The following is a 24,520-nucleotide window of genomic DNA, read 5'->3' as shown; positions in this document are numbered from 1 at the left end:
GAAACTCAGATTCACGTCCCTGGGTGATCCCTGGACTTGACCGGTCCCGCCCTTACTACCATCAGGGCTATTGCTACTGTGGACGCAGGTTTTAGGAGCTGCACGCAGACCCCTGAGGACACATCAGACCTGGTCAGGGCCCAGCGAGGACCGCGAAGACTTCTTAAACGTCGGCATGCTTTTTGGGGTGAAGGGGGTGGAGGATAAGCAAGAAAAGAGCTCTCGAGTGGTAAAATAATGTTTTATTCCATGGATGAACACACTACCATGCCACACTTCACTCCCTCCTGCCAGATCTCATGGCCAGGGCCGGCCTCCCCTTTCAGACTGAGCTGGCTGTGCAGTCGGTCAGGCCCTGACAAGACAAAAAGCATGGCCAGCTGGCACTCGGAGTGGTCCTGCGGGCGGCACCTTCATCCTTTTCCCAAACGCTGATGTATCACCTGAAACAATCCCATGACGATCTTCCAGCCGGACCAACTGCAACTGACATTCAAAGCTCGTGGAGATGAAACGCAAACCTCCGAACACCAAAGAGTGACGCGGACCTGTCTTCTCTGCAGACGAGGATGTCAGGGACCTCCTGCTCCCCGGCGGGAGGGGGACCCGGAGACATCGGGACTGACGTTCAGGCTGTCAACCAGCTCCAGAGGCGATGACGGTCTTCGGTGCGTTTCCAACCGGCACTCGTAGAGACAGCAGCTTGGCCAGGCTGCGGGCATGCAGGCGAAACATGACGAGGGCTTGGCGGAGGGCGGGGGCAGCGGCGATGGCTGACCGCAGTCCTGTCTCTATATACAACGGAGTGAGATACACACGGACGCTGGCTGTGCCTCTGAGCAGAGGACGCCTCACGAGGCCAGGCTGGAACGTCGCCGAGGCTGCTTGCGTGCAGGGGGTGGGGCGGGGGCGATGCTGGCACGGGCCCCCGCTTCCCTCACCCGAGCACACGTGACGGGCCTGGAGGTGGAGCCAACGCTTGGTCTTTTCATGTTCTTTAACCAAATGTCATCTGAAAAGACGACCTACCCAGGAGGAAAAGGACGGGCTTCAGGACGCGTGGAAACGGACGGCGCGAATCTGAGCCGGACCCTGACGCACTTGGTGGGGGGCGGGTTTTTATTCACGACCCTTTAGTGAACAGTGCTGGATGTCGTTTGCAGTATTTTTGAAATGTCCCCACAAGTCTAGAGACGACCTTGAGGAGAAAGCGTTACTTCTGATCTGGTTTTTTTTAATCCAAACAAGTGCAAAGCCTACATACTGACTGAACGAAACCAAGCAAAACAAAGCAAAGCAAAAAAAAAAAAAAAGCACACAGCAAAACAACCCCGTGACCAGAGACAGTGTCAGGTAAAAACCATAGAAAAATACAAACAAATTCCAGAAGGTTAACCATTAGCATCAGCTACAGTGACACTTTGTACAGCCCCTTAAAATGCGGAATCTCCTAATTACAGACAGGAGCAGGCCAATCTAGGGACAGGTACTGTGAAAATAATTGTGCTCTGGTTGGTCCATGGCGCGGTGACCGTCACGAGGGGGTGATGCTCCCGGGTGGGCGCGGGACTCGGGGGGAGGCCGGGTCCCACGCTGCCGCTCGCCAGCTCCAGTTCCAGGGCCAGCTTCTGCTCTGCCATCCAGGCTCCACTTTGTTCCTTGGGGAGGGTCATGGGGAGGCCCCGGTCACACTGTGGGGGGGAGGAGGTGGTGGTTCCAGGCTCCGAGGAAGCCCCTCATGAGCGGCGACACACCTCCACTCGGCAAGGAGCTTGTTTCTGGAGCAGAAATGCCTTCAGACCCGAGACACACATGCGATGAAGGAGGCGCCCCACCTCTGTGGGACAGGCCGCGGGGTGCCCGGGGCAGCGTGCCCTGTCCCAGGAGGGGCCAGGCGGTGCGTCATGGGGCTCAGTCCTCCTCCTCGTCCTCTCTCGCTGTGACTGCGGGGAGCTTGTCCTGGATCCTGAAGCACTCCACAAAGAAGCCCAGGATGGAGCGGTGCAGGTGCTGCTGGAGGGCGGCGCTGCTGAAGTAGTGGCTCTCGTCCGGGTAGATCTGAAAGGGGCAGAGGACTCAGCCACGTGGCCACCGCCCCCGTGTGGGCCGGGCGCCCGGTAGACGCGGGGACCCCCGGCCGCCCGCGCGGCCGGACCCTTAGCTCCGACGGCACAGGGCGTCCTCAGAGTATCAGGGAAGGAATCGGACGACACCCTGTTTAGTAGACTCTGCACATCTGGCTCTGCTTGTTCGGATCCGCAACGGATCCAGGCTCAGGGACCACAGAGGCCGTGGCCGGGCCTGCAGGGGTCAGGACTCCCAGAGAACTGGGGGGAACCGCGTCTCTGCGACCCCAGTGAGTGCAGGAAGCTCCCGGCTCGCCAAGTGCAGGGGCTTTCCTGGACCTCAGTGTCCAGAGGTGTCCAATGGAGACAAGCATCATCATCAAATATAACTCATTAAGCTTGGTGAGGATTAAAAGACATAAAATTTCCCTGAAAGGCTCAGAACAAGGCCTGGGACACAAAACGTTGTGTTCAGTCGTGTCTGACGCATTGTGACCCTGTGGACTGTAGCCCACAAGGCTCCTCTGTCCATGGGATTTCCCCAGACAAGAATACTGGAGTGGGTTGCCATTTCCTTTTCCAGAGGACCTTCCCGACCCAGGGATGGACCCCAGGTGTCTGGCATGGCAGGCGCCCTAGGACACCACGGGGCTGAAAAGATGGCAGCTGATCATCCCGTCCCCAAGTGTGATGACGCCGGGCACCACCTGGCCTCCACACGAAGGGCCCGGTCCCAGCAGAGAGAGAGCGCCAAGTCTCACTGGCCCCAAAGCCTGTGGTCTTGCCAGGAATCCGGGCTGCCTCTTGCACGTGCACCCCGTCCTTCTCTTGTGTCTTTGGTGCCTTTTGACACCCACCTTGGTCTCAGTATTTAGGAAGGCGGTCCTTGAGCTAGTGCCTGTGCCTTAAGCCTCAAACAGCTCTGAGGGCACAGAGCAGGAGGCGCATGTCCCCCTTGCTGGGTCCTGGGCCCCGGAGCCCTCAGCTGGCCTTGTCACCACTACAGGCTTGAGCATCTCAGCTGCTCTGTGCCTGCAGCAGTATCCAGGGGGCCTAGGCTGGGCCCCGCCTGTATCTGCGGCGTGGTCCACTCCGGCACTCAGAGCTCTGCCGCTGGGGCTGCGACATGCATACGATGCACTTGGCCTTGTAGTGTGACCTGAGCGCTCTCAGCGGAGCTCAGATGACATGTGAACTAAGCGGGACTCTGTCCTCCGGGGAAGCACTCCTCTGGGGGTGTGGGGCGGGGGTAAGGGGTGTTCTAAAGGGGTCCGAATGCAGCCCCAGAACAGAACCGAGCTGCCATCTGTTGCTGTTGTTCAGTCACTCGGTCACGCCTGGCTCTGCAACCCCATGGACTGCAGCACGCCAGGTTTCCCTGCCCTTCACTATCTTCAAAGCTTGCTCAAACTAACAGCCCCTGAGTCAGCGATGCCATCCAACCATCTTGTCCCCCATTGCCCCCTCAAGCCCTGCTCATCCCACCCGATGTGTCCCCGACCGCCTCCCAGGACCGGGCCCAGCAGCGTGTCCCTGCAGAGTGGGAAGACTGGGTGTGTGGCTCTCCTCCGTCGGGGGGCAGGGGGTGTCTCAGGCCAGCCCCGTACCTGTAAGCTGTAATTAGCCTTTCCCTTAATGAGCTGTGTGATGAGCTCTGCCGTGTGCTGGAAATGGATTTTTTCTGTTGAAAGGAAGAGGACAGGGTCTGTCAGAGCCCGTGGCAGTGCGGAAGGCAACGTTCCCCGCAGCCCCCAGGGTCAGGCGCTCACCGTCTGCGGTTGCGTGGATGACCAGGAACTGCTGCCCTTCCAGTGCGGACACCCGGTGCGCCACCTTGGCCATCTGCATGTGGGGACGGGGTCAGCATGAGGCCTGGCCGGGCAGTGCAGCAGGTGCTCTCTCCCTGCCCTGGTGGCCTCGCCCGTTCAAGAAGAGGACGGGGCAGGAGATGAGGGGTGGGGGGTAAGGGGGGCAGGAGACAGGGTCCCCTTCTCCTGCAGGAAGCCTGGGGCCGCCATCCCACCAGGAATGACACGCTGGCTGGAACGATGTCCGTGTGTAGCTTTCAGCCCTGAAGCCTCAGCGGCCTCCGGGGCCCCAGGTGAGGAGAGGCCTGGGTGACCTCTGCTCTCAGCTGCTGCGTGGGGACCTGGGGGGTCAGAGGCGCGTCCTGCCCGCTCCCTCTCATCCAGGGCTCACTCTCTCCCGGAGCAGAAGCAGCCTTGGGGGCAGAGCCCATGCATACGCCAGCCTATGGACCCCAAGACAGACTCCCCCACCCAAACCTTCCCCGCTTCCTCCTCTGCCCTCCGGCTCCAGACGGACAACCAGATGCATCTGGGAGAGGGCTCTGTCACCCATGTCCTCAGGGCTGGGGCCGGGGCCTTCCTCAGAGCGAGCTGTGCTGGGACGTGGGCCGTGGGCCGGCAGGGGGCTAACAGGGGACCGTCCCAAGCAGCGGCCGCGCCCAGACATACCTCGTACGCTCGGTTGTCAAGTCCATGGAGGCCCAGGTACCTCTCGGAAAATGCGGACGCTGGACGGAAGCAGAGGGGAGCGTTAGCCCTTGGCCTCGGCCCCTCGGACTGTGAAATAGCTGGAGTAAAGCCCCAGAAAGCCTCGCTGAATTTGAAAACACAGAGTATGTCGCATGTATTCCACGGGGCGATCATTCTAGGCTATTAAAATCTGGACTTAGGTGAGTTCCTGTATGGTTTTCAGCTGAAATGTGCACGAATCACTTCCCAAAGATGAACGCGTCAGCCGTGAGCCTCCGGGCCCCCCACCCCTGCTGCTGTGTCCCTGTGTGCAGCTGGGGCTGGTGGCCGAGCCTCCCTGCGGCCCTGACCCGAGTGCCGGCTCTCAGAGCCCGCAGAGAAAGCCTGTCCCACACTTAAACCAGTGGTGATGTCACAGAACCATTTGCGTTTGGGGAAAAGAGGCTGGGTGACCAAAAGGTGGGGACGCCGGGAGCCTCGGGCCCGGATCAGTGACCGGAGAGCCAGGTCCAGGCAGGCGGGGACCGGCCCCCACACCTGGGGTTGGACGGTGGAGGGGGGCCGCAGGTACGGGGAGCAGGGAGGGGCGGGCCCCCGGGACCCTCGGCCGTGAACACCCTCCGGGCTGAGAGAGACATGGCTCGGGCCCGGCTAGCCGATCCCGGGGCACAAGCTGGCGCTGGGGGTGGCGTGCAGGGAGCCCCCTTCCCTCGGCTCCCACGATGCCCACGCTGCAGGTGGACCGCTGGTCGGGCTTCAGCTCCTGGTCTTACGTCGGGGAGGACGGTTCAGGGACGCGGGTGGGTCAACCCCTTTCAGAATAAGCAGCTTGGAAATCCCACCCCCCCACCCCCCGCACTCCCAACCCAGGCTGTCTGCCAGGCCTCACCGCTGCCCACACCTCCCCAAGGGGTATCAGACGGGGCCCTGGGGGGCGGCGCGGGGAGGGCGTGTGCCCGCCTTGTCAGGACCCTCACCATAGAGCTTGAAATCCGTGATGGGGGAGAGCGCGGAGCCGCAGCTGAAGACTGGAGCCTGGCCGTCGCCCTTGGCCGGGAGGAGGTAGGTGCTCAGGTATCCGCCGTAGTCCTGGGGGCGGGGCCAGACAGGGGGCGGGGCCAGACAGGGGGCGGGGCCAGACAGGGCGGGGCTCAGCAGCGCTGCCACGGGGCCCTTTCTTACCCCCGTGGTGGATTCATGTCATGTGGATGTATGGCAAAGCCAATACAATATTGTAAAGTAATTAGCCTCCAATTAAAATAAACAAGTTTATATTAAAAAAAGTCGACATTAAACATCTCCAAGGGACATAAAAAGAGGGAAAGCAAACACCTCTCCCAACTAAACGCACCGTGAGGTGAGCACCCTTCCGGGGCCTCGTGTTCACGCGCCATGAAGGCGGAATCTGATGGTCACGTGGAGTGTGACCGTGCGCTAGAGAACCCTTGTGAGTGTGCATGACTGCCACGTCCGTTCAGTCCGGCGCCTCCAGCATACCATTGCTTGCTGCCTTCCCTGTCTACAGACAGAGTCAACCTATTTTCTCTGATTTTTCTTTCGGCTGTACCAGGTCTTAGCTGTGACCTGCGGGATCTAGTGCCCTGGCAACAGATCAAACCCAGGCCCCCTGCACTGGGAGTGTGGAGTCTTAGCCACTGGACCGCCAGGGAAATTCCCATTTTCTGTGCTTCTGAGGAAGGGCCCACGAGGAGTCAACATCAGAGGGCTCGGGCACAGGCCGCCATGATGCTCTGCTCAGGAGCCCACTCGGGACAGATGTCCACACGTGTCCTGTACGTGGCCAGTCCTCCGTATCCTGTGTGGCCCTCGCTCTGGGGTTGAGATGGAAGACCGCAGTGTGAGCCTCCCGGGGAGAGTAAGCATGACACCTGGCCTGCCGTGGGTGTGGCTTGGCCCAGAGGTCTTCCTGTTTCTCAGAAGGCCCAGAGGGAAGGGGGCACACAGGGGATGCTTTGATGAGCAAAGGGGGGCAGGTGTTAAGGGTGTGGATGTGTGTGCAGGGGTGTGTGCTGGGCGGGAGGGTGGCGTGACATCTATGCCAAGCTCACTGTAGAATTAACGGGTTTTGATGTAAGTTTAAGTGTGTTATAACAACACTCCTTCAGTAAAACAGGACTATCTTTCTCTTAACGACATAAGAGTCTTTTCGGTTTCTTGCAAATAATATTCATGGTCAATGAAATCGCCAAGTCTTACAGGTCATTTTTCAGCTTTTTTTTTTTTTAAACGTTGACTGACCACACCAGAGGCTGGTGAACACGCGCAGCACTGGAACTCTGCTGGGAACCCACTTGCTGCTGGTGGGGATGCTGAGTGTTACAGACTCTGTGGAAGACAGCGTGGTGGATTCCTTCAAAACTGAGCATTCCCTTATCATATGACCGTACACTCCTTGGTATTTAAGAAGCTGAAAACTTAGATGTCCACAAAAACCTGCACAGGGATGACGTTTTATTTGTCACTGCCACAGCAACTTGGAAGCCACCAAGATGCCCTTCAGTAGGTGAGCAGATAAAGCATGGCGCACTCAGACAGTGATTGTTTGGTACTAGAAAGAAATGACCTGTGAAGCTAAAAAGAGACATGGAGGAACGTTGAATGCATATCGCCAAGTGAAGAGAAGGCAATCTGACAAGGGCCCACACTGTACGATTCCAGCACTCTGACGAGCTGGAGAAAGCGAGCCGCTGTCCAGTTGCTCAATCGTGTCTGACTGTTTGCGACCCCATGGACTGCAGCATGCCAGGCTTCCCTGTCCTTCACCATCTCCTGAACTTTGCTCAAACTCATGTCCATTGAGTCGGTGATGCCATCCAACCATCTCATCCTCTGCTACCTCCTCCTCCTGCCCTCAATCTTTCCCAACGTCAGGGTCTTTTCCAATGAGTCAGCTCTTCCCATCTGGGGGCCAAAGCACTGGTTTCAACATCAGGCCTTCCAATGAACACTCAGAACTGATTTCCTTTAGGATGGACTGGTTGGATCTCCTTGCAGTCCAGGAGACTCTCAAGAGTCTTCTCCGACACCACAGTTCAAAAGCATCAATGCTTCTGTGCTCAGCCTTCTTTATGGTCCAACTCTCACATCTGTACATGACGACTGGAAAAACCATAGCTTTGACTAGACAGACTTTTGTTGGCAAAGTGATGTCTCTGCTTTTTAATACACTGGAGAGGGCAATGGCACCCCACTCCAGTACTCTTGCCTGGGAAATCCCATGGACAGGGGAGCCCAATGGGCTGCAGTCCATGGGGCTGCAAAGCGTCGGACACGACTGAGTGACTGAGCGCAGTACACAGTACAGCTTTGTCACAGCTTCTCTTCCAAGGAGCAGGTATTAGGGAAGGGGAGAGGCATGAACAGGTGGAGCACAGGGACCCTGAGGGCAGTGAGGCTACCTGGGCGGCCCTATGGTCATGGATACGTGCCACCGTACGTGTGTCCAAGCCTGCAGAAGGTGCGGCCCGGGAGTGAGCCCTGTGTGAACTGCGGGCTCTGGGTGATCGCGGTCCGTCAGTGCAGGCTCACCCAGTGTAAAAAGAACGGCTCCAAATGGCGGCGATGGTGATGGCGGAGGAGCTCTGCAGCTTGCGAGGGAACCGCTCAAGCTTGCTGTGGACCGGAAACTGCTTTAAACAAAGTCTTTTGCGAAAAAAAAAAGTGTGGAACACAGCTTTCCCAGAGGACTCAGGGCCTTCTAGGATCTCAGCGAGCGTGTTCTGGGCCCCAACACCACGCTGTCCTTGGGGGAGAGCTGCAGGACGCAGCCGGGCTGGATACCTGCAGCTCCGCCGGGCCCGCCCCGTCTCCGGGAGCTCCTGGGCTTCATGACGAGGGGGACATGGAGCCTGGGCGGGGCCCAGACTCACATAGGTGGGCCCGAGAAGGGAATCAGGGGACTTCCCTAGTGCGCCAGCAGGTACGAATTCGCCTTGCAAATGCAGGGGTCACGGGTTCCATCTGCAACCTTTAGTGGGTAACTAAGATCCCACGTGCCTTGGAGCAGCTAAAGCCCAAACTGCAATTCCCCAGCCCTAGAGCTGTACCTGGAGTCCCTGGGCCACGACAGAAGGTCCCACACGCTGCAACTGAGACCTGATGCAGCCCAATTAAAAAAAAATTATACAAAAAAGGAAGAAAGAGAGGAGCACGCCCACCAGCTACAGGGATCAATGGCTTGTTCCTCTGAAGAGACGCAGTCACTGAGTCCATGAGCCTCTGTCTGAGGCACTATTCAGAGAGGCCAGGGACCCACTGGGCACAGCGGCCGAGGAAGGTGCAAGGGGCCGGGGCTGAGTCCAGGTGCCCGCCATGGGGAGGGGCCGGGGATGCAGGCCAGGCTTCCGGCAGCGGGGGGCATGCTGGGGGGAGATTCCCAGGCTGGACAGAGGCTGAGCCCAGCCCAGAGCCTGGCCTTGAGCTGAGGCCAGTCTGCTGGGCAGGAACGTCTCCGTGGGAGCGGTTGGTAGGGCCATCACGGCAAGGTCTGCTGTGGTTAATTCAGTCTCCTCGGAGCCTCACAGGCTGGGAGCGGGCTTCCACTAGGACGGACTGACCTGAGGACTCTGTCCAGACTGGGGTCCGGCCCTGAGGCGGGCCCTTTATCACCGCACCTCCTAGGGTGCACACAGCATTCTGGGACCCTCCACGGGGCGGTGTTGCGTCTCTGATGTGTGAGGCTCCCGGGCAGTGCTGAGCTCAGAGGTGATGACCCAAGAGGTTGCCCTCTGGTTACCTGTTCAAACCCCCACCTGCCGTGAGGCCACCCCAGGCCCCTGCGGGGCTGTTCTCTCAGCGGGATGACGGTTCTGCCTGTCCCTCTGTGCTCCTGCCATGAACCCAAGAGCCCACGGTCCAGGCAGCTTAACCATGGCAGGGAGGGCACCACGGTGACAGGAGGTGGTCCTCTGGGGACCTGAGGCCCAGTCATGGGCCCCACACCCAGCTCCGGCCCGCAGATGTGGGGCACCCGTGGAAGCTTCTCTGGTTTGACAGCTCAGGGTGTGAGTCGCCCCACCCACTCCCTTCCATGTAAGGGAACCTAGTCAATGAGCATGAAAGAGGAAAAGCGAAAGTGACGTCGCTCAGGCGTGTCTGACCCTCTGCGACCCCAGGGACTGTAGCCCGCCACGCTCCTCCGTCCATGGACTCTGCCAGGCAAGGACACTGGAGTGGGGTGCCATTTCCTTCTCCAGGGGATCTTCCCGACCCAGGGATCAAAGCCGGATCTCCCACACTGCAGACAGACTCTTTACCGTCTGAGCCACCAGGGAAGCCCTTCCAAAATGAGCATGGCCCCTGCACATAAGGGCTTCCCAGGGGGCAGCAGTGGTGAAGAAGCTGCCTACTAACGCAGGAGACGCAAGAGACCTGGTTTGGTCCCTGGGTCGAGAAAATCCCCTGGAGGAGGGCGTGGCAACCCACTCCAGTGTTCTTGCCGGAGAATCCCATGGACAGAGGGGCCTGGTGGGCTACAGTCCACGGGGTCGCAAAGAGTCGGACATGACTGAGCGCACACACAGATTCAGTGCTGCGCGTTGCAGGCGGATTCTTTACCAGACGGGCCGCTAGGGAAGCCAGTACTGCTCATCAAGACACAGAAAGAGAGACCCCCGCCTCCCCGTGTTCCGGGGCACCACCCTGAGAACCCAACAGGCTGGTCCTGAAAGCAGTCAGGAGCCTCACGGAGCACGCCCCAGGGATCTGCTTCTTACTGCCTTCCCTTCCAGATGATGTGAGAAGCTCCCGAGTCTGCTCAGATGAAGACCCCCCACCCCCGATCCCTGCACCGGGCTGAACATCCAAACTCTTTTTAAACAAGAACCGCTTGCCCGTGGCAGGACCAGAGACACACCCTACACATCAGGGTTCGGTCGGGTGATGGGGCGGGCGGGGGTCCGAGCAGGGGGTGTGGACCCCAGCAGGCAGCTCACCTTCCCAAACACGGCCACGCGCGTCTTGTCGATGTACGGCTCCTTCAGCATCACCCTGCAAGGCCAGGCAGAGAGGGAGGGGTCAGTGCTGCCTGGAACCCAACCCGGGGGCTGGAGCCGGGCTTTCCCGCCCTTTTCAAAGATGAAAGCCCCCTCTTAGAGGAAGTACTGAGACTCTAACTGTTGGCCGTGCTTACGCAGTGCACTGGACGCCCACGTGAAGCACTCGAGGCTCCCGTGCGTCACCGTGAGGCGGCCGGGCATGCAGAGCTCGCAGGTTGAGAACCAGGGACTCACAGCAGCACAGGCCATGCTGGAGACTTGTGGGCCCGGCTGGGTCCCGTCTCCACCATGGTCACCCCTCACTTGGACCACGCGAGCCTCAGGCTCGGGGACGGAGCTCTGAGGTCCGCAGGGGTGACTTGGCTGTGACTGGGCGCCCTGGCCCCCAGCTCCTGGGAGGGTCCGTCATGGGCCTGTTGGGGACAGCATCTTCCCGCCTTGAGCTTCCCGGCAGGGCTCCGTCTGGACGTGCCCAGCTCGGCACCCGGGGTTTCTGCCTGGGTCCTTCCTCGTCCTCTCACTGTGGTCCCTCAGGGCCCCTCATTTCCCCCACGAAGTGGCTGGAATCGTCCTGGTTTCTGGACCCTCGTTCAGCAACAGGAGTCCCGCCAGGAGTCTATCTGCTGCTTCTGTCCACTTGCCGCCACTTCGAGGCCTCCCTCCCCTGCTTCCCATCACCCCTTTCCGGGTATCGCCCAGTGGTTATTTTCTTGTCTGCTGGCTGGAGCCGCCCTGTCACTTCTGACCGCCCTTCTCAGTCTGGGGGACTCAAACTCCCGAGCCTGGGCCCCAAGAGTGCGCGGTCCTTCTCCAGTCGGCTCTCCAAGGGTCCCAAGCCCTGGACCCGGCCAGCCCTTCATGGTTAGAGCAGCGCTTCTACGGTGATGTCGGAAGCCCACGGACCCCAGTTCCTGGGGCTGGGCGGGCCGGCCCAGGGTGGAGCAGCAACTGCTCTGACTTCTTGCCATGATACAAATTCAGGCAACTTCTGTGCCCTTGGTACAGTCAGCCCTCTGCGTTCATGGGTTTCACATGCACAGATTCAACCAAATGCTTATTGAAAATATTAAGGAAGAAACCCAGAGAGTTCCAAAAAGCAAAACTTGAATTTGCCACACTCTGACAACTATCTGTACAGCATTTACATTGTATTGAAAACCCCTCCCTCCAAAAAAATCCCCAGAAAAATTCAGGAATCCAGAGGGAACAGAGATAACACAGTAAACAGAGGAAAACCATCACTAACATATCTAGAAAGAGAAGAAATACTGAACCGATAAGACAAGAAGACTTTGCTCTTGGGTGAAGAGAGAAGGTTACGGATTTTGAAGTGTCATGCCTGCCAATGAACATTAACAGAAAGGCTGGAAAGTAGGAGATAAAGGGATGTTGAGAATAAACCCAGAAGCACCAAAACCAGCACAATAGAAGCTCCAGAAAGAAACAACAGAGAAAGGAGAAGTCAGTGGCACACTGCGGTGAAAACTTTCTGAGGACGAGGACAAAGAACAATTAATCTCCAGGCTGAAAAGTCCCACACCAAGAGTGGACGTCTCAGCATGCCAAGAGCGAAGAGGTCTTTCTCCCGGAAGGGAGCAATGGGCCGTCTACAAGGATTAAAACAGGAAGATCAGCAGATGCTTCTCACTAGCAGCCCCGGAGGGTGGACGATTCCAGGGCCTTCTAGACAGAGACTACTGTCTGCAGATTTTACATCTAGATAAGCAATAACCTCAAATGTGGGAATAGAATAAAGACATTTTGTAATGTTTTCTAGATTCACGAAGGACAAAGTAAATAAAAAGGGGGATATATATCCGTCATTCTTTGGCACGAGACCCAGGGTGCGTGCAAAGCACATGACCTGGGGAGGGTGTGACAGGGCAACCAGGGTGACCCTGCAGACACCTGGTCCAGGTGGAGCAGGAGAAGGGGCTGCAGCTTGAGAGAAGAATGTGGGAATGGACGCTATTAGCAGGTGTGGTGAACTGATGCTTTCAAACTGTGGTGCTGGAGAAGACCCTTGAAACCAGTCAATCCTAAAGGAAATCAACCTTGAACATTCACTGGAAGGACAGATGCTGAAGCTCCAATACTTTGGCCACCTGATGCGAAGAGCCGACTCATTGGAAAAGACCCTGATGCCAGGAAAGATGGAAGGCAGGAGGAGAAGGGGACGACAGAGGATGAGATAGCTGAATGGCATCACTGACTCAATGGACATGAGTTTGGGTGAACTCCAGGAGATGGTGAAGGTATCCAAGTGAAAGACAAAGCTACAGTCCAGGAAAAATTAAATGATGCGGCAGAAAGTAGGGCATGAGAGCCCACGGGGTCTGCAGTCAGCACCATTTACGCAGTGATCCTGCACCTCCGATGGCTGATCTAACCAGGCAGCTGATGGTTACACTCCTGGGAGAATGATGGTACTGAACAGCTACTCCTCACCTGTAATGATCGGAAGTCAAGTGATGAGCAATCGTGACGTGATGACAGCCGTGTTCAGAAAGGTGGAAGCAAACGCTTGATGAAGGCGGTGAGGGGTCGAGGGTGGCTGCCTCTGCGAAGCAGGGCTGGTGGGAGGGTCGGGTGAAGGGCAAGGGAACTGGTGTGGTTTATTCATGCATTTGTTATGGGTCGAATTCTGCAAAATACGTTGGATTTCTAACCCCGCAAACCTCCGTGTGGGACCACAGCTGTCAATAGGGCCACTGCTGATGTAATGAGTAGGTCAAGATGAGGCCACACTAGAGTGGCGTCCTTCTAAGAGGAGAAGGGGCACAGACACCTCGGGAGGACACAGCCCATGAAGACACAGGATCACAGGGATGGATCTACAAGCTGAAGGTTGCCAGCCTCCGCAGGAGCGGGAAGAGCAGGTGGGACCCTCTGCGGCAGGCGTTAGCCCGCACCCGATCCCGGTTTCCAGCCCTAGGAGACGCAACACTTAACACCTGGGCTTGTTTAAAACATGATGCAGGTGCCATAGGCAGCCTGGCGGACTTCAGGTCTCACACACACACACACACACACACACAGCCTTGGTCAACCTGCAAAGCATGGTGGCCACGCCCACACAATGGAACCACTGAAGACACCTCTCCAAGTTTCTGAATTCTCTCCTCGTGATCCCAATCCCTGATACACTGACGGGGCTCGAGGACCGTCTGGTGAAAGGGCCCACCCGGTCCCAGTGGGGTTCTGCCGCATAGCCGGATGTGGTCTGCGGAGACCATGGTGTCCACCCCAAGGGGCCTTGGCTCCACTCCAGTTCATAAACTATCTCGGACTTTTGCTCGCAGCCCTGTGTGCACATCCACAGGCAGCCTCCGATCTCTGGTGGCCGGCCCTGCAGCGGCTTTACCTGGAGGGTCACTTCCTGAGCTGGAACCACGCGTCACGGTCACAACCCTCACCTGTAAAGTGCTGGGGAGGCTTCTGGGGAAAACAGTGTTTTCAGATATCAAATATTTTTATGATCTTGCTGCTACGTGTGCTCAGTTGCTCAGTTGTGTCCGACTCTGCGACCCCATGGACTGTAGCCCGCCAGCCTCCTCCGATCGTGGCATTCTTCAGGCAAGAAAACTGGAGTGGGCTGTCATTTCCTTCTCCAGGGGATCTTCCCCACCTGGGGACTGGACGCGTGTCTCTCGCGTCTTCTGCACTGGCAGGCAGACACCTTACCACTGCACCACGACTAGGTCCACTACCTACCAGCAGTTCCACGTGCTGGCCCTTTCCGGGGCAGCAGTGGAGCCTCCAGACGGGGGAGCGTGGTGCGGGCTCTGGGAGCGCGTCTCGCCTCCCGGACGCTCTCAGCTGCAGTGCAGGGCAGGGCGTCCGTCTCGAGGGAGCAGGCGCAGCGCTCAGCTCCACCTTGGGGTCTGCAGAGGCCCCGTGTGAGCAGGGAGAGACTCTGGCCTCCAGAGCACGTCTGGGGGCGGCGGGCTGACACCCTGGAGCGGCAGTGCTCTCACCTTCCAGCCTTCCCCATGCCGCGCCATCTCAGTGGGCGGGGTGGGGCCCCTGCTGGCCCCCGCCAGCCTGGCAGAGATGCTCAGGGGTCCAGATGCCCCTGGAAGCTGATTCCTCCCTCTGTCTGTCCCTCTGACCCCCGCGGTCGGAGGGCTCTGCCCCACTGTGCTCCAGCCTGCGTTCTGCACAAACATGCCTCCTGCACGTCCGAGTGTGTGCAGGCACCGCTTCCGGGGACCCACGCTGACACAGGGGTCATGGACCACAGAGCTGCCCCCAGCACTTTTGGAGCTGGGGAACCTCACAGCCAGAGACTGGATGAGACATGAACGCGGGGCCGGTGGGAGAGATGTGTCACTAAGATTGTCCTTCCCCGCATGTGAACGTTGGGAGGGACGCGGGACGCATGGCCCAGCCCACTTCCCTGATGTGCCACGTCCGTCTCCCTGTTCCTCATCATCTCGCAGAGTTTGCCCAAGTTCATGTCCATTGAATCGGTGATGCTATCTAACCATCTCATCCCCTCACTCCTTTCCCCTTTTGCCCTCAATTTCCCCAGCATCAGGGTTTGTTCCAATGAGTCGGCTCTTTGCATCACGTGGCCGAAATACTGGGGCTTCAGCTTCAGCATCAGTCCTTCCAATGGATATTTAGGACTGATCTCCTGTAGGATGGACTGGTTGGATCTCCTTGTAGTCCAAGGGACTCTCAAGAGCCTTCTGCAGCACCACAGTTCGAAAGCATCAATTACTCTAGCGCTCAGCCTTCTTTATGGTCCAACTCTCCTATCTGTACACGACTCCTGGAAAGACCATTTGACCTTTGTTGGCAAAATGATGTCTCTGCTTTTTAATATGCTGTCTGGGTTTGTCATGGCTTCTGGTTATTCCTCTCTCCTTAAAGCTCCCTGTTTGAATGTTTCCTGCCAAGACTCTCTCCCAGAAAACTCACTACACTGCTACCAGGATCTCGGTTCCGAAGATGAAGGTGACTTTGCCACCTCCTGGCTGAAACCCTCTGTGGGGACGCTGCTGCTTGGAGAGCAGGCAGCAGCTTGGAGGACGGGAGGGGAGGCGCCCAGTCCAGCCGCCCACCCCTCCCCGCGTCCCCAGCCTTTACGCAGCATGGTATTTACAGTTGGGGGGCCCGAAGTGCCTGCACCCCTGCCTCACCTCAACCTTCACTCACGGTATTTTCCTTGTGGAACATGCACCTCTCATTTCCCGCAGACATGTCCTTATTTATTAATCCTCTGAGGTGAGGTCCTGGCCGGAAGCCATCTCCTTGCAGGAGCCCCTCCGGGCAAGGCTGTGCTTCCCCCCTGATGCCCCGAGTGCCTGTTCACATGGCCGGCTCCTCCTCCATCGAAGGGGAGACCCGCTGGGCTCCCAGACCAGGGGTGGGGAGCCCCGGGGAGTGAGAGTCAGGGGCTGGCCTCATGGTTTCTTAAACTGAGAAAACCGGGCTATGTCTTTCTAATGAGAATACAGACCCAGATCCTAAGAGAGCTGAGTAAATTTTCCAAGGCTCCAGGCATGTGGGGAGCAGCCTCCCGAGGTCCGTGTGGCTGGCATGGCTTATGCTCCTGACCCCAGAAGCCTCAGTGGCTTAAGAGTTGGCCAATTTTTCTATTTTACTATTATTTTCCTGGAACTGGTTCTGTTCTGTTTTTGAACAGATGGCTGATCAATCCCTTATTTTTGGAAACACCGTGGGTGTGAAACAGCCGTGCACCCTCTGTCTGTGCTCAGAGCGGGGCAGTCAGGCTAGCCACGCCGGCCGGCGGGGTGCATGAAGGACGCCGTGTCCTCCGCCGGGGCCTCTGGGCTTTGAGGGGGTGGTCAGACCAGGGAAGGTGAGGGTAGGGGGCAGTGGCAGGCGGGGAAGGACAAGAAAAGGGGGGCTTGGGGAGGGGGCTGCGCCGTGACCTGGTCACACCCCTTGTCCCTCCGAGCCCCACTGGGGCCTCGCGCTTCTCCCCAGGAGAGGCTGCAGCACCGGTGTCCACTGGGCGCCACCTGCTCCTCCTCCCCCTGCTGGCTGAGCTGTCACTCGCCCTCCCTTCTCTGCCCAGCCCTCTGGGTCTCAGGAATGGGGCGGGGGCTGCCCCACTGCTCTCGTGGGTTATTGGTTCTGGGCTCCTGGGGAGGCTCCTCCCTTCCCTTCTGAAGGCTTCTGTAAGTGGATCAAGGTGCTGAAGGCAGGTGCTCTGGCAGCCATCCTGTGAGCATGAGGAGCAGAGGCTCAGCGGTGCTCCGTGCCTGGCTGAGATGAGAGCTGGAGGGAGCCAGGCCTGAGGCAGACCCTCACCTCTGGGTCTCCAGCCAACAGACCTGATGCCTGACGCCCGTCTGGACTCCAGAGCCAATACAGGGCTGTGTTTGTAAAGTACCTTTGATGCTGCCTGTGTGTTTGTGTGTGCTGTTGAGTTTGAGGCAAAAGTATGGTGACGGATGCGCCTTCCCAGACTCTCGGGTCCTCGGCCGTCTCTCTCGCCCCTATGTTCTGCCTCTAGCACGTGTAGGTCTGGCCGCATGGCCTGTCTCTCCGCCAGCTCACAACTCCCTTGAGGAAAGGGTGCCATTCACTCACTCACTCGAGGTTTCATCCACTTAATACTTACTTACTGAGCACGTATCACATGTACATGCACATCACATGTATGCACGTCACGTGACATCAATCTTTCTAAACACAAGAGAGAAAACGTTCTGAACAGTCAGTAGAGTGAAATCTCCTAAACCTCAGAGCGCAGTCGTGACGGCTCATGGGCCGGGACGTCACGCTGTCTTACGGCCCTTCAGTCCGCGACACTGGTCCACCTGGGCACTGTATCGCACTCTCCAAGGCCCAGGGTCCAGCACCGTGCACCCGGATCTCAAGGAGGACGACTGCCGTGCCCATGCCACTCCCGTCCCTGTAGCACCTGAGCCCGTGCGTCTCACGCCTCTCCCATGTGAAGTCTGCCGCGTGTGCAGTAAACTCGGAAGACCCAACCTTGGCCAATGCGCCCGCAGGCCAGTGAGCGGCATAGGTCCCTGACGGCTCTCATTCCGGGGCGACGATAACATCCAGTCAACACCTCTGCTCCTCGGCCCCTTCTGTCCCTGGAGAGTCTACTAGCCCTGCCTCCGTGAGCAGGACGTGAGAGAGCCATAAAACATGCGGAGTGGGGCTTCCAATCTGCCTGCTGCACTCCTTTCTCAGGAAGGAGGTGACTGGCTACATGGCTCACCTTCTCTCTCCCTCTCCCTGCCCTCCCCCCATGATCAGTGGCCAAGGTCCGTGACCACAGCACCGGGAACCCACAAAGACCCACATCACGGTCTCTGCACCTTGTTGCAATCAGCAAAGCAGAAAGGCCACCAGCCGTGCAGCGACTAGGACCCTGGTCTTTGGGAGCATATGGCTGGCAGGAATTCACTGGGGAATCACCAGAGACTTCTGGGGGTGCCAGCAAAGCGCAGGCAGAATGTGTGCACCACCAGGAAACAAGACCACGATGCAACCCGGGTAGAGATGAGACCCCCCAACCCCATTCCAACAGCGCCACTGGGGTGCTCACCGCACGGCCTCCATCTGGTCCTTCTCCTCCAGGGAGCCCAGCCTCCGCCTCACCTCATGCAGCAGCCTGGTGCCCTGGAAGCCGCTGCCGCGGCCATCACACTTGACCACCACGGCCCCATGGCTGCTCACCATTACCGTCTCCCAGGTCACTGCAAACTTCTCGGCCACACTCTGGCTCCCCGGGGTGCCGTCCCTGGAAGAGACAGGCCAGGCCTGAGCACGCAGCTGCAGGGCATGGGGTGTGGTGACTTGTCCCATAGACTCGGGAGCCTAGGGATGCTCTCCTGGGGCAGAGCCAGCCCCCAGGCCCAGCTCCATACATCCGCACCCCCCAGCACGAGGGCGCTGAAGGGCCCGTTCTTGGGGAGAGACCCTGAAGAGTCCTCCCCTTCCCCTCCTGCTTGGCTCCCCATTACGGCCCACCTCTCCCATCCTTCCCAGGCGGGTTCCCAGGCTGCCCCCTTAGTGCGCATCACATGAGTGACCACGCTGTAGTGCTCTTTCCGGTGGCCCCTGGTTTGAGGGAATTAGGGGGATTCCCTGATGGCTCAGACAGTAATGGCTCCTACAATGCAGGAGACATGGGTTCCATTCCTGGGTCGGGAAAGATCCCCTGCAGGAGGGAATGGCAACCCACTCCAGGATTTTTGCCCGGAGAATTCCACGTGTGTGCATGTGCTCTGTATGTATGTGCTATGTGTTCTGGTGTGTGTGTGTGAACACGTGGGTGTGTATGTGCTGTTGTGTGCCATGGCCATCTGATGCTGTGTATGTGTATCTGTGTGTTTCCGTATATATGTGTGTGTGTGTGAGTCCATATGTATGTGTACGTGTGTGTCTATGTGTATGTGTGTGTGTCTGTACATATGTGTGAGTCTGTATGTCCACATATATGTGTATGCCCGTGTATATGTGTATCTGTGTAATGTTTATTGTGTGTCTGTATATGTGTGTGTATGTCCGTATACATGTGTATATCTGTATATCTGTATACATGTGTATGTGTGTGTATGTCCATATGTATGTTTATGTCCGTGAATATGTGTGTCTGTGTATATGTGTGTGTGTCTGTATATACGTGTATGAGTCTGTATGTCCATATATATGTGTATGTCAGTGTATATGTGTACGTGTGTGTCTGTGTTTATGTATATGTGTGTGTGTCCATATACATGTGTATGGATGTCTGTATACATGTGTATGTGTGTGTATGTCCATATATATATATATGTGAATGTATGTGTATGTGTGTGTCTCCATGTATATGTGTATGTATATGTCTGTGTATATGTGTATGTCTGTGTTTATGTGTGTGTGTGTGTCTGTATATATGTGTATGTCTGTATACATGTGTATGTGTGTGTATGTCTGTATGTATGTGTATGTGTGTGTGTGTACATGTGTATGTCTGTATATACGTGTATGCATGTATGTCTGTATATGTGTGTCTCTGTGTGTGTCTCTGTATGTATGTCTGTATATATGTGTGTGTCTATGTGTATGTATGTCTGTATATATATGTGTGTGTGTCTGTATATATGTGTATGTATACATGTGTATGTATATGTATGTGTGTCTGTATATATGTGTGTCTGTATATATGTGTGTGTGTGTCTGTATATATGTGTGTGTTGTGTATATGTGCATATATGTCTGTATATATATGTGTGTGTGTCTGTATGTGTATGTGTGTGTATATGTGTATGTGTGTCTGTATATGTGTATGTGTATGTATACATGTGTATGTATGTGTATGTGTGTCTGTACATATGTGTGTCTGTATACATGTGTGTGTGTGTCTGCTTGCTGGTGAAGTGCCCAGACAGTGAGGAGAAGTGCCCAGTTAGTGACGAGCTGGGCAGGACCGTGTGTCCAGCCGGGCGTCTTCGGGTGCAGCCTTGTCCCTGAGGGCCTGGCTGGGTGCCCGGGGTGATGCACGGAGCTATCAGGCTCTGGGCGCCTTCCTGGGTGCTGACTTCCCCAGGGGCCCTGGGGCAGACCCAGTGCGGGCCTCTGCCCTCCCCTGGCCCTTTCTTCCCAGAGCCTCCCTTGCCCCACGGCCCCGTGCACACCGGGGCAGGAGCCCGAGTCAGGACACAACACCGTGAGAGGTGCTTGCAAGGCTCTGCAAAGGGGTTCTCAAAATCCGAACCAGAGGCTTCCAGTTAGCTGGGGCAGACCTGAAACTGTCCTGTGGGGACACTTGGTGTTCAAGGGTGCCTGGTGGTGCAGGAGGGGCTGCTGGCCCCGGCGAGCCCCCCGCCAGGCCCACCTCGTTTTCTGGGGGCCCTGGGCCCTGCCCAGTGAGGTCAGACCCCCAGTCAGCTTTCCCACTGTCCTGGGGCCGCTGGGCAGCCACGGCAGCAGGACCCATGGGATATGACTCAGCACCTGGGTTCAATGTTGAGAATCCCCCGAGGCTTTCCTTTAACATCCGGGGTCACTGGTAGTTACAGACAAGGGGCTAAAATTGCTTTCTGATTTTAGTGTGCAGCGGGATTGGGCTCCCCTTCCCACCTTCTTGAGGGTGTGGTCCTTGCCCCTGGGATACTTACACCACCAGGAGCAAGGGGTAGTGGGCGGTGTCGGTGAAGGTCGCCGGCTTGAGGATCTGAATGGGCAGGTCTAGGCAGAAACGGAACACAGGGCCGCACGTTAGGGGCCAGGAAGTGTGGCCAGGAGGGGAGGGCGGGACGGGCCTCGGAGGGGCAAGGCCGGGCCTCCACAGACAGGGTGACTCCAGCTCCTTCTGGACTTGGACAAAGCACCCAGTCAGTCTCCTTGAGGCTGAGTTTCTTCAATTGACGGCTTCCCTGTGGCTCAGATGGTAAAAAAAAAAAAAAGAAAAAAGAAAAGAAAAACCTGCTTGCAATGCAGGAGGTCTGAGTTTGATCCCTGGGTGGGGAAGATCCCTTGGAGAAAAGAATGGCAACCCACTCCAGTCTTCTCGCCTGGAGAATCCCACGGACAGAGGAGCCTGGTGGGCTACAGTCTGTGGGGTTGCAAAGAGTCAGACACGACTGAGCAACCAACACTTTTCTCCACCTGAGGCTTAAAGGAAATCTTGTGCAGAGGAATATGTGGACAGACAGGAATGCCTGGACCACCAAGGGCTGAGCGCTTGCTAACAGCAGAATTCCAGGCAGGGGGAAATGAGCCCCGGGGGAACATGCATTCTGTCACGAGGGACTCCTGCAACATACAGCTAAGTGGGGAGGGACGCTGGGGAGCGGTGGGGACGCGGGGAGGCAGAGACTCAGTGGGGAGCGGGTGGTGAGGCAGGGCAGAGCCCAGACAGAGAGGCTGGAGCTGGGGAGCCCTCACTGTTCATGGGCTGGAGCTGGGCAGGCCCGGTGCCCGGGAGCCAGCGGGAGGGAGCCGGTGCAGCTGCGGGTCCTGCGGCCAAGGCCCTTTGGACGCGGTCCCTGGCCACCAGGATGCAGTCAGGGAGGGAGAGAAGCGTGTCCCGTACCGCTGTCTCTGTCCTTCCCCGAGATGAAACTTCCTGCCTCAGTTAGAGATTGTTCACTGACGTTAACTACAGCCCAGATCGCAACTAAACTGGAATGGCCGTCTTTCCCCCGCACACGGTCACTATACCAATAGATACACCCTAGGCTGGGGGATTGGCTCAGCAGCAGGCTCTGACCCGACTCTCATTACTGATTCCGGCTGAATGTTAATGGCTTGCAAATTAGATCAATGGCCCAGGGACCCGGGGACTCTATCACCGAAATATCCATAAAACATGGTCTGGGCTGCTTTCTGCCACTGATAAGCCCATGGGCAGGCTTTGGCCACCAGCGGCGGAATACATTCGGAGAGCGATCCTGGAGGGAGGTGGGCAGCTTCCCCGAGGACAGCATTAGCCTCCAGCAGCGTTCAATGACAGACAAAATAAAAACAGGCGGGCAGGGCGACAGCGCTTGGGTTTGCTAGGACCCCCAGGGCTGATGTGTGGAGACCGGCCCGCACACGCTGTATCTTCTCCTCTTGTCTTCATCCCTGGACACCTGCGAGTAAAAACCTCGCCCTGGGAGAAACCTCGGGCGGCCTCGGCTCATTGTTTCTCAAGCCCCTTCTCTGCGTTTTTGGAGGAGGGGGTGGCAAGCACCAGGGTTCCCAGGTGGGAACCATTCCTGTGGGAGCCCGCGAGCCCGCGTGGATGGAGGAGGAGGAGGGCCTGGGCTAGGAGATCGGGGCGGGGGGAGGGTCTAGACAAGGAATGAGATCTGGCGTCTAGGTAACAGATGAGAAAACTGGCTGAGACGGGGGACCGGGCAGGGCAGGAGGCTGACGTCTGAGCGTGTAGGCGGCCGGCCTCAGAGGGCGCGACCTGTGAAGTCCTGTGGGCCCCTGAGAGCTCTGCCACCATCGTAAGCCTCCTGTTTCATCCATCTCGGGCCCTGCATATGACAGGGCCTGCCTGAGGTCTGCACGGAGACAGAGGTGGCGGGCGGGCAGCCTGTGGAGGCCGCCTGCTTGCTCATCCCCCGTTCCTCCCATCCTTGCCTCCAGCTCTCCATCCATCCCTCCATCAATCTAAAGGCATCCTTGTTTTTGCCTTGGTTCTTCCTTACAAAAGCGGAGCAGGAAGACGAATACCCAGTTAACGAGAGGGCTCTTGCGAAGCTGGGTCCGTCCTGAGTGACACGTGCTGCTCGACAGTTTGGACCAGTCATGGACGCCCTCCCCGGGGCAGCCTAGACTTCCCTTTGCCCCCTTCCTGGAGGTGCGGGGGCTCCACCCTGAGCTGTCAGTCAGTTCTCTCTTTACAGCTCTGCAGGGCAGGGGAGGCAGACAGGGCCTGCATACAGGCTTCGGGGCAGTGGGGGCAGGTTTTAGGCCCCGTCCAGGTGACCCGCGCACAGACCCCGTGGGGCTGCCCACATCTCTCTGCCCCTCCTGTTAGAGCCGTGACTCCTGGGGTCTCAGGAGCCTCGTTTTTGGCCTGGACTCCTGCCCTTCCTGCCGCTCGCTTTCTGTTCTGTGGTTCCCCGCGCCCTGATGACAGCATCTGTTGGCCAACCCACTCCCCCATCCTCTCTTTCTGACTGATGGCCCCTCTCCCGCTCGGCACTGGACGTGCCCTCTGGACACGCAAAGCTGCCCGCGCTTCCAGGCCTGAGCGCGTCCTGCTGGGATCCGTGAGCATTTCAGGGACATCGGGGAAATCCAGACCCGGAGAGACAGTGGGGTGGCCCTGGCTCGGTGGGCAGAGATGTCCCCGCCAGGCATGACCACAGCCTCCACTCACACTCCTCCTGGGTTGGTTTCTTCTCCATCGGCCTCCAACACACTGAGCACGTGTGGGGCCAGAGCAACCAGCTGTGCCCACGGGCCCAGGGAGAGGTCACTGCTGCAGCTTAGTCCCCCCTCCCCACCTCTCCCCCTTGTATCTGCCCCCTGCACCTCTCCCCACCACCTACACCTCTCCCCCATCTCTCCCCCCGCACCTCTTCCCCTTGTATGTCCCCCCACACCTCTCCCCTTGTATCTCCCCCAACGCCTCTCCCCCTTGTATCTCCCCCCATGCCTCTCCCCCTTTATCTCCCCCCACACCTCCAGCAATGATTAGGACGCTCCCAGTACCATATGACTCCATGCGCCCAACAACAGGATGCAGGTGAAGGAGATGGGGGGTGAGGACCCCACGTGGAATCACCTGTCAGCCTCCTCACTCCGCCAAGAATCCTCCCTGGATGGATGCCCCCTTCTTCTCTGCCGACCAGAGACTCCAGGAGCCCCTTCAGAGCCCACATTGCTGGAAGCTCCACGGGACCCCAGTCCTCTTTCCTGCTCTCCCTGGAGCCCCTGGGCCCTGCCTTCCTGCTCTGAAGGACTTGGCTTCATGGAATGTGGAGTCTTGGGTGGGGCGGGGGAGCTTTCTGGATCGTGCTCCGTGGGCGAAGCCTCGGATCCTGCCCACAGGGGCTCACAGGCCGGCATGCCCCATCTGATAGGGATGCTTAACAGGACTCCAGGGCTCACGGGCCCCCGTGACGAGCCGCTGCCCCACTGAAGGGAAAGGGCAGACGACGAGGAGCTCCCAGACGCTGTCTGGGGAGACAGACACAGGCTCTGGCCACCCTCCCTCCGCCACCCCAGGGCCTGCATTCAGGCATCACTCTTTCCCATCCATCCCTGGCGACCTTCCAAGTTAGCTCCCAAGACCTCAGAGACAATGAGCAGATGGTACCTGGATGGGTGACTCAAAAATGACTTCGAGGTTCGCGGTCTGAATGACCTGAAACCAGCCCGCTTCTAAGGGTGTCATCCCCACACAGGCAGCGCGGAGGGACACGGTGCTGTGGGGACTGAGGCCCCAGGGTGGACGCCCTGGGCCTGGGTAGCAGGGCGCCGTGCGCAGAGCTGACGAAGCTGCCGGGACCCCCTT

The 24,520-nt window shown here is 57.9% G+C and overlaps 1 protein-coding gene across 4 annotated transcripts in view; it reads right to left on the bottom strand.

Moving 5' to 3' along the window:
- Positions 1-222: 222 nt before the first annotated feature.
- The window catches only part of DPP6 (dipeptidyl peptidase like 6), a 960,318-nt gene continuing 936,020 nt past the window's right edge, over positions 223-24,520 (bottom strand). For 3 of the 4 annotated variants that reach the window (XM_070788461.1, XM_070788459.1, XM_070788460.1), the window contains exons 19-26: positions 20,679-20,748; positions 18,122-18,316; positions 10,519-10,573; positions 5,542-5,653; positions 4,544-4,602; positions 3,836-3,908; positions 3,674-3,747; positions 223-2,058 (exon numbers count right to left, since the gene is read on the bottom strand). In XM_070788461.1, the coding sequence (XP_070644562.1) occupies positions 1,912-2,058; positions 3,674-3,747; positions 3,836-3,908; positions 4,544-4,602; positions 5,542-5,653; positions 10,519-10,573; positions 18,122-18,316; positions 20,679-20,748 (785 nt within the window). In that variant the 3' untranslated portion in view covers positions 223-1,911. The remainder of the gene's footprint in view (positions 2,059-3,673; positions 3,748-3,835; positions 3,909-4,543; positions 4,603-5,541; positions 5,654-10,518; positions 10,574-18,121; positions 18,317-20,678; positions 20,749-24,520) is intronic. The other variant, XR_011566384.1, reaches the window with a different exon arrangement.

This window comes from Bos indicus, chromosome 4 (assembly GCF_029378745.1).
Source record: "Bos indicus isolate NIAB-ARS_2022 breed Sahiwal x Tharparkar chromosome 4, NIAB-ARS_B.indTharparkar_mat_pri_1.0, whole genome shotgun sequence".
In the NCBI taxonomy this organism is placed as follows: Eukaryota; Metazoa; Chordata; class Mammalia; order Artiodactyla; family Bovidae; genus Bos; species Bos indicus.
Note: the sequence above shows the minus strand (reverse complement) of the source record. Positions and strands in the feature narration are given on the sequence as shown.